At 40.3% G+C, this 15,576-nt stretch overlaps 1 protein-coding gene across 1 annotated transcript; it reads left to right on the top strand.

Moving 5' to 3' along the window:
• The first annotated feature begins 3,254 nt into the window (after nucleotides 1–3,254).
• Nucleotides 3,255–15,028, top strand: cnn1b (calponin 1, basic, smooth muscle, b). Its single transcript, XM_019273242.2, has 7 exons — nucleotides 3,255–3,598; nucleotides 8,511–8,632; nucleotides 8,716–8,782; nucleotides 10,362–10,499; nucleotides 10,805–10,921; nucleotides 11,236–11,382; nucleotides 12,988–15,028. The coding sequence occupies exons 1-7, from the start codon at nucleotides 3,539–3,541 to the stop codon at nucleotides 13,231–13,233; spliced, it is 897 nt and encodes a 298-aa protein (XP_019128787.1). The 5' UTR covers nucleotides 3,255–3,538; the 3' UTR covers nucleotides 13,234–15,028.
• Nucleotides 15,029–15,576: the final 548 nt, after the last annotated feature.

Genomic DNA, 15,576 nt, shown 5'->3' with positions numbered 1-15,576 from the left:
TCACGCACAGTTACACACATGTCAAATATGCTGCATCAGTCCCACAGCAGTCTATGGATATCCATATACTGTGTATACAGCGTGTATTTTTTGGTTACTTTAATCTGAAAACACTCAAAAGGCAGTTAGTGTTTCTCATTTTTAAGTAAGAGTGTTTGTCAGGATTCAGACAAGCACTGCACGATGAGAAATTCTGATAAAAGAGAAACGTTATTCACGTAAAAGCAAATTAGAGTCCATTTTAAGAAATAAAAGCCTGTGAATACTGAAGTCCTCACCTGATGAATAATAAAATAACACATTTAAAATACATAAGCGATGATTTAGTGCTTGAACGGCTTTAGATTTCCACCGTCCCCTCTTCAGACGGCGTTTGCGCGCTCATCGTAGAATTAGCTGTTCAGATTTCCATTTGTCAGAGTACTTTTAAAAACTTTTGATCCATGTTGGCCTAAAATTTGAGATTAAAGTGATTTTTTTTGTTTCTCCAAAACAGCTTTTAAATGGATCTTGTGGTCAGGTGGTTTTGCTGCTGTTTCCAAGGTCAACAAGGAACTTCAACATGTTGTTGCATCCACAAGCTGCTTTAGAGAAAGCAGACGTCTAAGAAAAAAACATTTTTAGACATACACAGCTAAAATGTAAATGTCACAGTCCGTTTGGTAATATATATGTTTATACATACATATCTATATATATCTATCTATCTATATATATCTTACATACCTATCTATTATATATATATATATCTATATATATATATATATATATATATATATTATATATATATATGCATGCTTGTGCCATTGTTCTGTGGTTCTGTCTAAAATATTTCTATTGAATGGATTGCCTTTGTGTACATACTCATGGTCCCCAGAGGATGAAGTCTACTGACATCAGTGATCTCTTTGTTTTTCCTTTAGCACCACAAGCAGGCCAAAGTTTGTTTACAGGCTTGTGGCGATAAATCCTTCTGATTCTGGTGACCTCTTGACTTTTCATCAAAGGTTAACATTTTTAGTTACAACCTTTGAAAGAATTCTATGGAGATTTGTTTCAAAGCTTCAAGCCCCCAAAGGGATTCATTCAAATGACCTTAGTGGCCTCTTGACTTTTTATCTTGTGCCACCATAAACTTTGATTTATGACCCAAAACTTGCATAATCAGAGACATTCCCATGGTCTCACTATGGCCACATGCTAGCATGGTTGCTAACATTTAGCTCAAAACATGCTGCGCCCAAGTACAGCCCCACACAGCTCACATAGCATGACTGTATACTCTTACGCTATGTCAATATATATATATATATCAATTTGTGTACTTTTATACTTACACTTGGTCTTTTCAGTTCAATTTTAATTCAGTTCAAACAAAGTATGACACATGAAACTTTCCATATAAAGCAGGTCTAGACCATACTCTCTGAATTATTTACAGAGACCCAACAATTCACACCATGAGCAGGTGCTTGGTGATAGTGGTGAGGAAAAACTTCCTTTAAGAGGCACAAACCTCAAGCAGAACCTCTCACAAGACCGGTTGATTTTAGAGAGATAGAAGGGAAGAGGAATAGATAGATAAAGACAAAGACAAAGACGAAGATGCGCAGCAGCAATAGTAATAATAATTTGAATCAAATTATGTCTAATAGCAGTAGTAATAAAAATATATTTGTAGTGAACGTCAAGCAGGACCACACCAGCAGACGCAACCACAATCCACTTTGAGTCCATAAGTTATGTCTGAAGACAGTATGCTGTGAGTACCCAGATTGGTGTACCGCCAACGGTCAAAGATGAAGTGTGAAACGTTGGACACCCTCAGTGATCGCCATGTTGGCTGCGTAGCAGAAGGAAAGGGACCACCGGCATTGTGAAAATGGCGAGAGAGGAAGTTGCTGGAGCCGAAGTGGTTAAATACAGCAATATGATAATATGTTAAGTTGTGCACATGTTTTATATTTATGTTTTGACAGTCAAAGGTTGACACTAATGGCTCTACCCGTGTTGCAGAAGAAGAAGCAGTAAAATGTTGCACTGTCATTTCCATTAAGCACAATAAACACAGAAATACTGAGACACAGCATATGTCTTGTTTAAAGGTGCAGTGTGTAAGATTTGTTTTCAGAATAAGGCAAACGTGCAATATAATATTTATAACTGTTTTCATGCATGTATAATCACCTGAAAATAAGAATCTTTCTGTTTTTGTTACATAAGAATTCTTCTTTTATATCTACAGTGGGAGCGGGTCCTCTTTTATGGAGGTCGCCATGTTGAAACACTGTGTTTCTACAGTAGCCCAGAACAGACAAACTAAACACTGACTCTAGACAGGGTCTTTAAAGTGTTGTTTCTCTTTACACTAACCCGCAAATTCCACCGGGCATGGACATGCCAACTGCTGGTCGTAAGAACAGACAAAAGAGAAACAAATGAACTACGTAGCATACTTACACGTGTAGAAGCATATTTAGCAGAACATAAACCAGGAAAATGACCAAACCGAGCAAGTAAACAAAGTCTGGCGGGCTAACCGCTTCTGGAACACTCCTGGTGGGGTATGAGTCGCGTGCAGGACGAACCAAAACAGCGTCGCAGCCACGACGTGAGAGAGACGTGTGGGGGGTTTTGGGTTAAGAAGGTGAGGGTGATGTAAGGGGGTTGCAATGCAGCGATTAGACCACTAGGTGCAACTACATTCTACAGACTGGACCTTTAAATGTCTTCACTCTTGTTAGTTTCAATCAGGTATAACAGGTATATATTATCATAGATAATAATATACATCATTATTATATTATATTATATTATATTATATTATATTATATTATATTATATTATACATGTATATTATTATCACATTGTTTAAGCACTTCGAATATTTCTATTCTATAACCTATTGTTAATTAAATCTAATATAAATACTGTATACATGTTTTTAAACATCTTCTGTCTAATTTCCATATTTGTAATTTTACTCACATGGTTAATCATCTTCATCACAGAATAATATTGATCAGATGTGTTATTGATCAGAGAGTGCTCTCAGCTGGATTCAGTTCATGTGAACATGACAATGACATAACCTGAGCAAAGTGCGACTGTGGTGTAAAAAAATAAAAAATAAAAAAAATCATCTGAGCAGCTTGAAGGTGGAAAAAGTGACACTGATTAAATCTAATACCCGAGCGGTGACATCACTCCCCCTCGATGATGAGGCTGCGTCCGGATTGGACGGCGGGCGTCGGCCAATGAGAGCGCACACACATGGGAAGAGTTTAAAAAAGATTCAGAAAAGTGTCGGAAAGTTGTCCGAAAGCTCGAGCAGCAGGTCCACGAGCACGACTGAGCAAAGAATCTAAATAAAAAAACATTGAAAAAAAAAAAAAAAAAAAAAAAGACAGCAGCGGACTGTTCGGGACTTTCTCTCTGAGTCTGTGTTTGGCTGCCTCGGACAGAGAGCTGTAACCTGCTTCTCCATTTTTAAAGCCCTCCTCAGCTCAAATCTTCTGTAAATAGACAAAACAACAGGATGACAACACATTTCAGGAGCGGCCCGGCCTTCGGACTTTCTGCTGAGGTCAAGAGTAAGGTACGTTCACACATTTTATATTTAGGAGCTCTTTTTAAGTTTATTTCTCTGAAGACACGCTGGAGCTCGAGCATTGATCCCTAAAGGCAGGTCAGGGGTCAGTGAAGGCACCATAACATGATGGAGATGAGTGTAAACAGTGCATCAGTTATAATAAACACAGAGATTCATACACAGTAAGGGTGCACAGTGCAGGAGAAAAGCTCAGAGCCCAGAGACAGGCTGTCTGTAGTGTCTGTACTTCTTAGCTTACATCAAATATTTTCATTCCTCTGTTGAAGTTAAATGAATCCACAGAAGCTGATCTGTGATCACACTTCTCGTCCTGTGTGATTCCAGGTTGCGAGCTTGGGAAACAGCTCTGGTGAAAAAAACTCCTGCCATTTGAATAATACCTCACACAGCGAGGGGGTGTTTGTTTTGGAGGTGTACGTGGGCCTTTGTTGGCCAAATCATTTGTGCGATTATGAAGGGTCAGTCTGTGAGACTTTGACTTGCGCAGTGTTCACGTGTTGGTTCCTTTTTTGGCAGTGAGAAACGAAACTGGCTGAAACATGAAGAAATAGAAGTTATTTGTACATTTGTCAGTGTGAGCTTGATGGTGCTGAGGATGGAGGTGTGGAGGTATCTCTGATTTGAAAGCTTTATCTGCTCAATTAAAGGGACAAAACATCAGCTGTTATGAATGAATGAATGAATGAATGAATGAATGAATGAATGAGTTTGTAGTGAACAGAGGTTGTGGTGGTGACAGAACATATTCATACAATTAAGTAAAGATCATAAGACAAAGACAAAGTAATTCCATTTCATTTCATTTCTGTTGCACCAAATCCTCTCTCAAAGTTCTCTCATGACTCTTTCCATACAGAGCAGGTCTGGACTGTACTCTTTATAATATTATTTACAGAGACTCAACCATTCCAACCATGAGCAAGCACTTGGTGACAGTGGCGAGGAAAGACTTCCTTTAAGAGGAAACTCAGATCATTGATGCACGGTCATCTGACTGGTTATCCTCTGACTGAGGATAGATATTTTATTTTTGATGTCTGTATGTGAGCAGTGTTCATGGTGCCAGTTGGAGTTAATTTGAATTACTTTCTGTACTATTGTTGGTGTAATCTAAAAAAAAAAAAAAACAGCTGATTTCCAATCACTTTATATGTTAAACTCTGTGAAGGACAGTATTTCCCTCTAAATGAAGTAGAAATGTGGACTGAAGTACTTGAGTAAATGTACTATGTTACATTCCGCCGCTGCGTGGTGTTGCACCCAGCAGATCATTTCCAAACATTTAACCTGTCATCACCTGACAGGAAGTGTTTTTACAGCAGTTTTAAATGGACTTTTTCTTTGTATCTCTGTGCAGCCTCCATCAGGACAGTAGTGTCTGCTTACAGTGGGATGAGTCAGAGCTGCTGATGGCCTGTTTAGGATGAGAAAGGTCATCCTGTGACCAGTCCAGTTCCCTCATCAGCATTATCATGGTGGTGGTTATTGTTCTGGAGGGATGTCACGTCTTCTCTGAATAGTGCCATCTCTCATCAGAGCCTGCTCTGCTCTCTGTGAAACCTGCATTCCTGTCATTGCTGCTGCTCAGAAGTGGCAGAGGGTCGCAGTCAGAGCTGAAGGTTTGAGAAGTTATTTTTACTGCCATATCTGTGCTGTTTACTAGTCCATCATGTACACAGGGACGAGCAGAGAAATACAGTGTGTTTCCTGTGGAGATCAAATGTTTATTTGAGGCGCAGAAGCTCCACAGGGTCATTCAGGGATGGTAAGTTCCAGCAGCATGACATCAGAGAGCAGCACAAAGACTGACAGGTACATCAGCATAATCAAATCGCCTTTTAAGGAGTGACCAGGCTCTGGCTTGGAACTTGAGAAAGTGTCCTTACTCTAAACAGTTTACATCCGAGTCACAGATGACAAAACACTGTCCTGACAGAACACAGGTGCAGAGGAGATAGGTGGTGCAGACCAAAGCCGTGCCAGCAGATCACATAAAGAGTCCATGTGACACCACGTGAGGACTGTTTGTTTGTTTGTTTAGTTGTTTATTTGTTTGTGTGCATGTCAGTCACCAACAGCTACATATATTCATTCTGCCCCAATGGTAATACGCCATATTATAAGATTCTACTTAAAGTGAGCATGGGTATGTTTTGAAGGAAGATATAACACATTTTTTTCTCTTTCAAATAAAAAGCTGAATCCATAAGAAATATAACACACAGCCGTGTCGCTTCACTGCACTGCGAGATGTTTCTGCTACAGCCTTACTTGGTCTGGTATGACCAGTAGCTAATAGTAGCTAATGTTGGCAGCCTTTAGATATTCCTGTGTAGCTGACACTACACAACTTCACTGAGTCAGATCACTGACACTTTGAGCACATTTAGTTACATAATGATGCTTTAAGCCCCATGTCATTTAAAATGTTGTGATTCTAGTGTCGAAGTTTGACCCAATATGATATCTCACTTAAAGACATGAAGGTGTTTTTGGGGATTTTCTTAAAAAAAAAATAATAATAATTTAATTTAACAAAGAAGCCGAACATCTCAAATCTGAAATGTTACATAAGGTGTACTACAAACATAAGGTGTGAAATGGATTCATAAAATACAGTCAAACACTCTGAATTCTGGAAGGAACTTAGTGAATAAACCAGATTAAGGATTTGACCAGCTTACAAATACACAAGTACTAAACTAAAGTACAGTTTTGAGGAACTTCTGCTTTACCTGACTTTACTTACTACACTCACAAGCAGTGTGTAGTTTGGGCCCCTTGTTTTCAATGTCTATGAGTTGTTAGCAGTTCACATACATGGCTTCATTTAAATAACCTAAATAATTTGAACACGACAAAAATAATTAATAAAAATGGTTATCAATACAGAAAATTTAATGTGGATTCTGATAATATTACAATTATACAAATATTGAATCTTTGTGTTGGAAAACCTTTTTTTTTCTTCCTTTGCCATTAAACATCTCACAACCTCTCAGATTCTTCTTGTAACCCTCAGGAGGGGTCTAAGCTCTGAACTAAACTGTCTCACTATATGTATGGATATGTCTATGTAAAGAAAGCAGCTCCACCTAGACCAACTACAGTGAAATGCTGTTTACACACTCATGCATCTGTACGATCATGTAATATTTAATAAAATATCAGTCAGTTTGACTCTAGTAAGATTTGAAATGGTCAACTTTCTCTACATTATGAAATCAGATATAAAACCGGATAAAACACTTTTTCTTCCAAATGAAAAGTTCCATTCAGTTTAGTCCCTGCAGCTTTACGTGCTCTGCTATGACCAGTAGCTAATGTTAGGTCGTTTTGGTGACATTACTGAATCAGTTTACTCAGTCTATGACACTTTCTGATTCATTTGTTTTTCCTCATGTGCTCCATGTTTATGAATCAAAATGCTCCAGGGCTCAGAAAACAGCCAGTTGTGACTATATTCCTGAACTCTTCGACGAGTAGAACAACCCGACTAAATCCAACTCTGAGCTAAACAACTTCGACTAGAAGCAGGACCTGTCGATCTTGGCCTGTCTTTATCAGACGTGGTTTGCCTGAATAGTCAACTCTCTGTAAAAGGGCAGATTCTGGAAAACCCAGAGGGAGAGAGGGAAAGCGAGTAAGAGAGAAATATGAGCTTGGCCAATCCGGAGAAAGGAGAGCAGGATGGTCAGAGGCAGAGGGAGAGGGAGAGGGAGGAGTGTCTGGGAAAGCTGTTTCTCCCAAGTTTGGTGTGATGGACTGGAAGCTATGCTATCCCTGCTGCTTTGAAATACTTGTTTGTGTTGGCTGCTGATCCCAGACTGTGAAGACTTATCTTGTGTGTGTGTGTGTGTGTGTGTGTGTGTCTGTGTGTGTGTGTGTGTGTGTAACCTTAAAGCCCATGCCAGAATTCAAAGTATTAGGGGCAATGTTTTTGTGCCATTAAGGAAATACATGGAGAGAAGAGAGAGAGAGAGAGAGAGTGTGTTTCTCCATGCAGGAATGTCTAAAGGCCTTTTTCTTTTTCTTTTTTCTTCCTGTTCTGTTTATACCCCTCACCTCAAAGTATTTTTTTATTGTACAGTAAGACTTTCAACAGCAGTACAGTTAGTTATAAGAGTTATTTTAGTGACTGAAAACCTGACATGAGGCGTAAAAGAAACCTCATATTAAAGCTGAAGGAGAGACTCATTTGACATGACATTGGGAAGAGAAAGAATAGCGCAATATTTCATGGCTGTTTGAAGTTTTGCTGGAAATAAATATAATTTGTTATCGAGGAAGGTTTTCAACTACTTCTAACGATTTCACTGCAGCTAATTGATGCTCTTGTCAGAGCAGCACAGGTCAGCTCAGCCGAACGTGAGAAACAAACACGGAGTATAATAAAAAGTCCAATAATTACAGAATAATGAATCATTTTCTTTTGAGGGTAGCCTGTTTTCCCTCTGTGATTAGGACCAAACTGCATCGTCCCTGCCAGGAAACGTTTTGGAAATTATGCGGAAATTATACAACGGTAAAATAAAGCTTAAATATTTAAAATGCTGCATTTAAATAATCTGAAATGGAATTTATATTCCACTGAACAATATATGACTTTTTGTTCTCCCACAAGACTCACAACTGGCATAACTTTTTACTCCTCTCTTTTCTGCTTTCCATCTTTGGACCACTGGGTTGTTTATTCTACTTTTGTGTGTGTGTGTGTGTGTGTGTGTGTGTGTGTCTGCGTGTGTGTGTGTGTGTGTGTGTCTGCGCGCGCGCGTGTGTGTGTGTTGAAATTCACAAGAAGAACTAAGCGCTTAGTCATGGAGAGTTTGGCTGTATATATGTGCACTCTTATCAGCGTTATATTTTACCTCTAACCTCTGTTCCATCCCTCCCTCAGCTTGCAGGGAAGTACGACCCCCAGAAGGAAGAGGAGCTCAGGCTGTGGATTCAGGATGTGACCGGCAAAAAAATGGGGGACAGCTTCATGGAGAGCCTGAAGGATGGAGTCCTGTTGTGCGAGTGAGTGGACAGACACTGACAGGAGATGTTATGTTTATGCTGATTGGTCTGTGAGCCTTCTCTAAAAATGTCTTTCTTTGCAGACTCATTAACGTTCTCCAGCCTGGTTCTGTGAGAAAGATCAACAACTCCAGTCAAAACTGGCACCAGGTAATGCACCGGCTCTGTGGAAAGAAAATAATCCTTATTTGCCCTGCTAGTCTCAAAGTCAGGGTCGTTTTTCCAGAGCATGTGGAACTGGGTTAGTCTACCATACTGGCATTCCATAAAGTAGCTGCCCTATCAAATGAAGCCCATCCCAGCATGGTTTTTATTAGCCCTTAACAGGACTCAAACAGCAAGCTGTGCTTTTAAGGCCTGTGGAAGATCTTTCCAAAAAAAAATCTCACTGTGAAATTTAGACGTGTACATAAAGACACATAGTCAGACTTTCAAATATTCAATCAGATCACATGTAAACACGTAGAACAATAATTCAAATAAAATCTTAAAGTTAGTAGAAACATCATCAGGATACTCATACTACACAGAGGCTAATGCATGTACAAAACTATAAAATTAGCCATATTAATGTTACCAACACTAAATGAAACATGCAGAGCTGCAGCTTGGACATAAAGAGCATGCACAGTAGATAAAACACAGAAATCAAGTCTGACACATTAAAAATCAAACCACAATAGATGACCAAGCAGCAACCTCTATGTCTGTGAAGTGAAGCCAATACAGAAGTGTCAAAAACTGCAGTTCCTCTTGTCGTCCACTTGAGGCTGGCTCCAGAAGTGAGTCAGTCTCCATAAGTCCCCATGTTCAAATGTCCAACTTCACAGCAGAAATAAACATGTTTACAGCCTGGTACAAAAAACAGTTTTGGTCTCTGTAGCTAATTTCCCCGTTCATAACAACTGTACTGAGGGTGAATTTATATACAACTCACCTGTTCACATTATATTAAGGCTTAAAGTTATGCAGGATTAAGAGTGTGGACGCTTTGGTTGACAGGTGGGTGCTGTTACAGATGGCTTGTTTGAGCAACCAGGCTTCATTTAGCCTGCCTCATCGTCTTTGTCAATTTTAAGAATAGCCAGGAGGTAGAAGAGGCAGGACTGCCAACATGGCGGGGGCCAGAGCTACAGATTCTGCTTAAAGACTGCTCTTTAGAAACATGTGGATGACATCACGCGTACGCTGTTCGTTCTTTTTAGTGTCAGAATAAACCAGATGCATGCAGGTGCATGAGGGCAAGCTGCCAAAGGCAATAGAGTGACAGGTAACAGCAGTGGAAGTTCAGCACAGACAGACTGAGGACAACAACATGTAGCTGAGTTTTAGTGGTGACGGAGCTGAGTACTAGATAACCATTTCTATGTCCTACGTGTCCAGTTCTTTAATAGTGGTTAGGATGAGTTCCTTTGTAATGCAGACTGAATGACTTTTTCTGAATGCTCTAATGCAGTCCTCTCTCCTGTTGTGAACTGATATGCAGTTCATATGGTGACAAACTGTCTGAGCAGAGGAGAAGTCAAATATCGATCTACTCGTCTTGCTCTGAGCCAGACAGTGAATAGCCATATTTCCCTGAACAGTTAGAACTACTGTGTGGTTACTACGAGACAAAAGCTGCATTCAAAATGAATCACAGGGTAAAACTCCACGTAAAATTCTATGTAAGTTGCACAATAGATTCTCTTCTCAACTTGTTCTATTTTCCCTCTGTCTGCCCCTCCAGCTGGAAAACATAGGGAATTTTGTCCGTGCGATCACAGACTACGGCCTAAGGCCACATGACATCTTTGAGGCCAACGATCTGTTTGAGAATGTCAACCACACTCAGGTCCAGAGCACACTCATCGCTCTGGCTGGAATGGTGAGGGTAGCTTTACACACACACACACACAAACACACACACACTGTTACTCCAGTGACATCTGTTGTAGGAGAGGCTGATGTCGGTGCTTTCCTCACTTTTGAATTCTACTGAATCAGGTGCAGTCAACACAACCTGGAGTAACTGTTCATCATTTTTAGCCACTAGTCTACCTTTGCTTTGTGTTGCATGAACTGGAACTATAATGTGGAAACAGCACTAGCATAATAAAAACAATATGGGAATGAAGAATACACTCTATTACCACCATTTTCCCTTCTGTCTCTGCCACCTCTCTCTCTCAGGCCAAGTCCAAAGGTTTCCACTCCAAGTACGACATCGGAGTGAAGTACGCGGAGAGACAGCAGCGCCGCTTCGCCCCGGAGAAGCTCAGGGAGGGACGTAACATCATAGGCCTGCAGGTCAGAGCAGCAGAAACACTAAACCTGTAATCTACTACTTTATGAGCACGCCTGCAGATGGGTTTGTAAATGCATGTTCTGCTGGCCAAGATGTTTCCCAGTGGATTGTCATTGTGCCCCCTGCTGGACTCGCGCTGAATGAATCTTATCAGAAACGTCTTCATTGAGTCGTCTCTCTCCTGCCCTGCTTTTTGGATTATTGATGAATAGATTAATGGATGTTTGGGCATTATAGGTGTGGTCTTACAGTTGTTTCAGTCATACAGATGTGTGGTTTCAGTCCTTTAATGTGCTCCATGTTTCTGTCTCTATAGATGGGCACCAACAAGCTCGCCAGCCAAAAGGGCATGACCTCTTACGGCACACGACGCCATCTGTATGATTCCAAGATGGGGGTGGACAACCCATTGGACCAGTCCACTATCAGCCTACAGATGGGCACTAACAAGGGAGCCAGCCAGGTGAGGAGACTGATGCTATGATCCATCCATTTTATACTCTGATCCACAGAGAGAGACAGATGTAAAGATGCACACATTTGTTGTAAAAGCATAGTACAGCATAAAGAGGCAAACCATAAAACAGAAGCAACAACAGAGCAGCCTTTCAGTCAGGATGAATCACAACTTTCTCTAAAATTTGGTACAAAAATGGTTGCATGAATTTAATAAAGGCCTGAAGTTATTTCTAAGGGAAGGATCAAGGTTATTTATTTTTTCTTAGAAAGAGAGGCTGAACAACATGCATAAAATAATCTGCGACACAACCAGACTGGAGAGAACTATTTATAATCAAGACCAGGAATGGACCAATAGACCCAAGCACATTTTTAAGTAATGATGTGGGTAAAATATCCACAGGGCGGAGGTCTGGTACTGTGCACCAGGATCAATGAGGTCTTACAGGCTGATAGAAGAGAAGCAGTCCTAAATTGACAGCTGAGTTGTAGAAGCAGAAACGGGGATAAAGGGGGGTACATCAGGAGGTACAGTGTGTTGCCAATGGTCTCAAACAGGACTTTAGGGCTTTGTTTACTGAAGGAGAGCAGGTTGGCAAAGTAAATACTAAATTACTATTTTCAGTTGTGGATGAATACATATCCATACAAAGTATTTAAAGTCTGTGTAAAGGTTTCAGCCACTTCAAAATGGCTGCCTGACTGCTCCCCCACAGTCCTGGAGCTGAGAATTCATTTTTACCTGCGCCCAGGGCGCAAATGTGGCCAGGACCGGCGCTGGTGACACCTAATTTCATAAACTTGTCGACATTCTTAGTCAAATTTGGCTGGGTGGTTAATAACACTTTCTTCTCTGGTCTGACAAACGCAGAACACACATTTATTCTGACTTTACACAGACTTTAAGGAGTTGCCAGGGGGTGTATGTAATGAATAAATTGTAAAAGTGATGTATTATTAAAATATAAGAAATAAAATATTGAACAAATAGTTAAAATGGATAGCAAGTAGTAACCGTTTAAATTAAATAAATCTGCATTCATATGTAGATATTTTCATAGAGATCAACAGAAATGTGTTGGCCTCAGAGGATGAACCATCATCAGATGGGTTCTGAGATTGGTTGAAATGCAAACCTTGTAACAGAAATACACATAAATTCAATCTAAACACTGAAAGTTCAATTACTTTTACTACTAAAAATGTTGTAAAATCATCCATGTTTTTATGATTAATAGTGTTTAAAATCAATTGGATGGACTGTTGATGTTGCATTGTTGGGCTTACATTGGTTAAAGAAGGCTTGGAAAGCACTGCTCTCAAGAGTATTTCCATCAGCAAGACAGATTGAGAAATACACAAAACTACAGTTCCCATGTCCATCATAATGAAGGAACAAGTCCCCCAGTGCAATGATGAAGCTCACTGATGTGTTTTGAACAGTTTTTGGATGGATGGAGCTCTACGGCAGAACAAAATTATTATGTTGTTTTTGGTCTTTGTGAACTAGACTTTTCTTTGATTTCAATCAAGTGTAGAATATGATATTTATGAATATATTATGAATATTATTATATAACTCATCATCATCTCACTTTCTGTCACTCAGGCTGGCATGACAGCCCCGGGAACCAGGAGGCACATCTTCGACAAGAAGCTGGAGCTGGAGAACTGTGACACCACCACCATCTCTCTGCAGATGGGCACCAACAAAGTGGCCTCCCAGCAGGGCATGACCACCTACGGCCTACCCCGCCAGGTCTTCGACAACAAGTACTGCACCAACCCTACCGAGGCCTACTATAACAACGGGAGTGAGATGGAGTTTGATGGCTACAACCAGTACTCTGACTAGGAAAAAAACACAGACAGCCTCACCGCCCCACCCTCCACCCTCCCTCCTGCCTCTTTGCTTAACTACAGACAACCAACCACAACTGTCTTTGTGACGAGCAAACCTTCCAGACTGTTATTTAACACTGACTGACGTCAATGCCGTCTTCATTCCCGAGCTAGTTTGTCTTTCCACGAGTCAAAGAAAAATACTGAAGTGTTTACCTGACCTTGTGTCAAAAATTTCAGGCAGTGGCCAACTTCTGTCTCTCTTTGTTCGGATGAATTTTATCATCGCTAAAAATACCCATGACACACATTTAATGACCTCTGCTATTTATAGATTGTTTGCTAACTCTTTATTTGGATAGTCCGCCTACACATAGTTTCTAGAGTATTGGTAACATTTCAAGTATTTCGCTCTGTCTGTAGATATTTAACAAATCTATAATTCATGAATGCAATAACCGTATCACTACCCTAATCATGGGGTACTTTGAGGACCAGGATCGGAAAATAGTGCGCTAGGCTCCCGTCAGCACAACTGGGGCCAGGTCAGCAGGGACCAACTGAGGGAAGGACTGCGCACCTTCAGTCCCCTTTGTTAGACGGGCTTGGCTCCTCTTCCCTAACCCTAACCCCTGTGTTCAGGGGGGTTATGGTTCAGTCCAAACCTAACCCTAGGTTGTTTTATTTTTCTTTAACCCAACCTCCCACCTCCCTTATTCGTACTTCCCCCTTGGTATTCTTTTCCTTACCTCCCTTATGAATAGTACCCCTCCTGTATTTTTTTTTCTAACCCTAACCTCCCTTGTTAACAGCATCCCTCCTGTATTTTCCCTAAACTCAACCTCTCACTCTCCTTATTTACACTTCCCATCCTATATTATTCGCCTAAACCTAACCTAATCTCCCTGATTAGTAGTATCCCTCCTGTGTCCTTTCCTAACCCTAAATCCCCCGTTCCCCTTCCTTTTTTAATTTTTCTTCCCCTATATTATTCCCTAAACCTAATTTCCCTTTCCCTTACTTACTATGGAGAAAGATTTTTTTTGAAATTATATTCTTAGATTATCAAGGAAATGAGCATTAAATTAATGTTAGATTTGTGCCAGGTTTGTGTTAAGCCCCCTAACCTAACCAAGATCTAACCAAACCTGAACCATGGTGATCAGAAAAATGTTGAAATCTCAACTAATCAGCTGTTGAGATGTTCCAAACACTCTAACCTATCTGTAGGTGGACTATCCAAATTAAAAAAGTGTTTTTTTTTTCTGTTTTCTCCAGCTTTTTATACTTGTATTGTCATTAGAGATTTTCTACCCCTCGCCTCACTTCCAGTCCAGTTTGAACACTGACGCAGAATTTGAAAGTTTCTCCATAGGAAACAGGTGACCGTATTGGTGCTATGCTTTGAACTTTGACCCAGTCGGAACACACATTTCGAGTGCACGTCCACATTTGGAGACTCCGTCTATGGATTCAACTTCTCGGGATGACACAAGTCCCCGGGTCCACGGGCTGACCGGGGCGGGCGAAGCAGGAGGACTTGTAGCTTTTTCGCGGACTTTGCTTTGTTTTGTGAGCACCTGCGCTGACAAATAGTCATGTTCACAAACCTGCCAAATTATCCATCACGCCTTTTTTTTTTTACTGGGCTAATTTACATGGCTTGTGTGCAGCCACGACTCTTTGGTTTTTGAGGAAGTACTTAGAGGGTCTGCAAGGCTTTTTATGAAGAGTAAATGTAGGTGTGATCTTCAGTGTGAAGTTAGGGTAAATGTAGTCACCAGTAGTTTCTGTCCTGTTCTTCTTCCTTTATTCTTTTGGAAACGTTTTTGCTTTACGTCGCAGTGAACTTTGGTTTTAACGCTAAAGCCAAAGTTCACTTGCTCCATTTGCACTTTAACTGGCTTCCCTTTGTGTGCAGTAAACAGTGGTGGAATGTAACTGAGTAATTTACTCAGATACATTACTTAAGTACAAATTTTAGGTACTTCCCATTTAATGCCACTTTATACTTTGACTGCACTGCAACTCAGATGATACTGTTGTACTTTTGACTCCATTACAGTTCTAGCTACTTTACAACAGATTTTACACACTAAACAAACGAGTTAATAAAATATGTTGTAAGTATAGGTCATAATATAACAGTATAACACTCACAGGGGCATGAGTATTTTTACTTTTCATACTTTAAGTACATTTAGCTCATAATGCTTATGTACTGTAACATTTCAAATACAGGACTAATACTTGTGTTTTTAGATTGTGATATTGCCACTTCTATCCAAGTATCTGAGTCCTTAATCCATCGTCTGCCAGTAAAATGGCAATATCAAAGTAGACTATGGTGCCCGCT

Source organism: Larimichthys crocea, chromosome XII, assembly GCF_000972845.2.
Source record: "Larimichthys crocea isolate SSNF chromosome XII, L_crocea_2.0, whole genome shotgun sequence".
NCBI classification, from domain to species: domain Eukaryota; kingdom Metazoa; phylum Chordata; class Actinopteri; family Sciaenidae; genus Larimichthys; species Larimichthys crocea.
The sequence above is the reverse complement of the archived record's forward strand: the minus strand, read 5'-3'. Positions and strand labels throughout refer to the sequence as shown.

What these genes read in the sequence shown, in the direction of transcription:
- cnn1b (XM_019273242.2), top strand. Translation starts at nt 3,539, where the DNA reads ATGACAACACATTTCAGGAGCGGCCCGGCCTTCGGACTTTCTGCTGAG. An exon ending in GATGGAGTCCTGTTGTGCGA is followed by an intron (nt 8,633 to 8,715) that starts GTGAGTGGACAG and finishes CTTTCTTTGCAG; the next exon opens with ACTCATTAACGTTCTCCAGC. An exon ending in TCATCGCTCTGGCTGGAATG is followed by an intron (nt 10,500 to 10,804) that starts GTGAGGGTAGCT and finishes TCTCTCTCTCAG; the next exon opens with GCCAAGTCCAAAGGTTTCCA.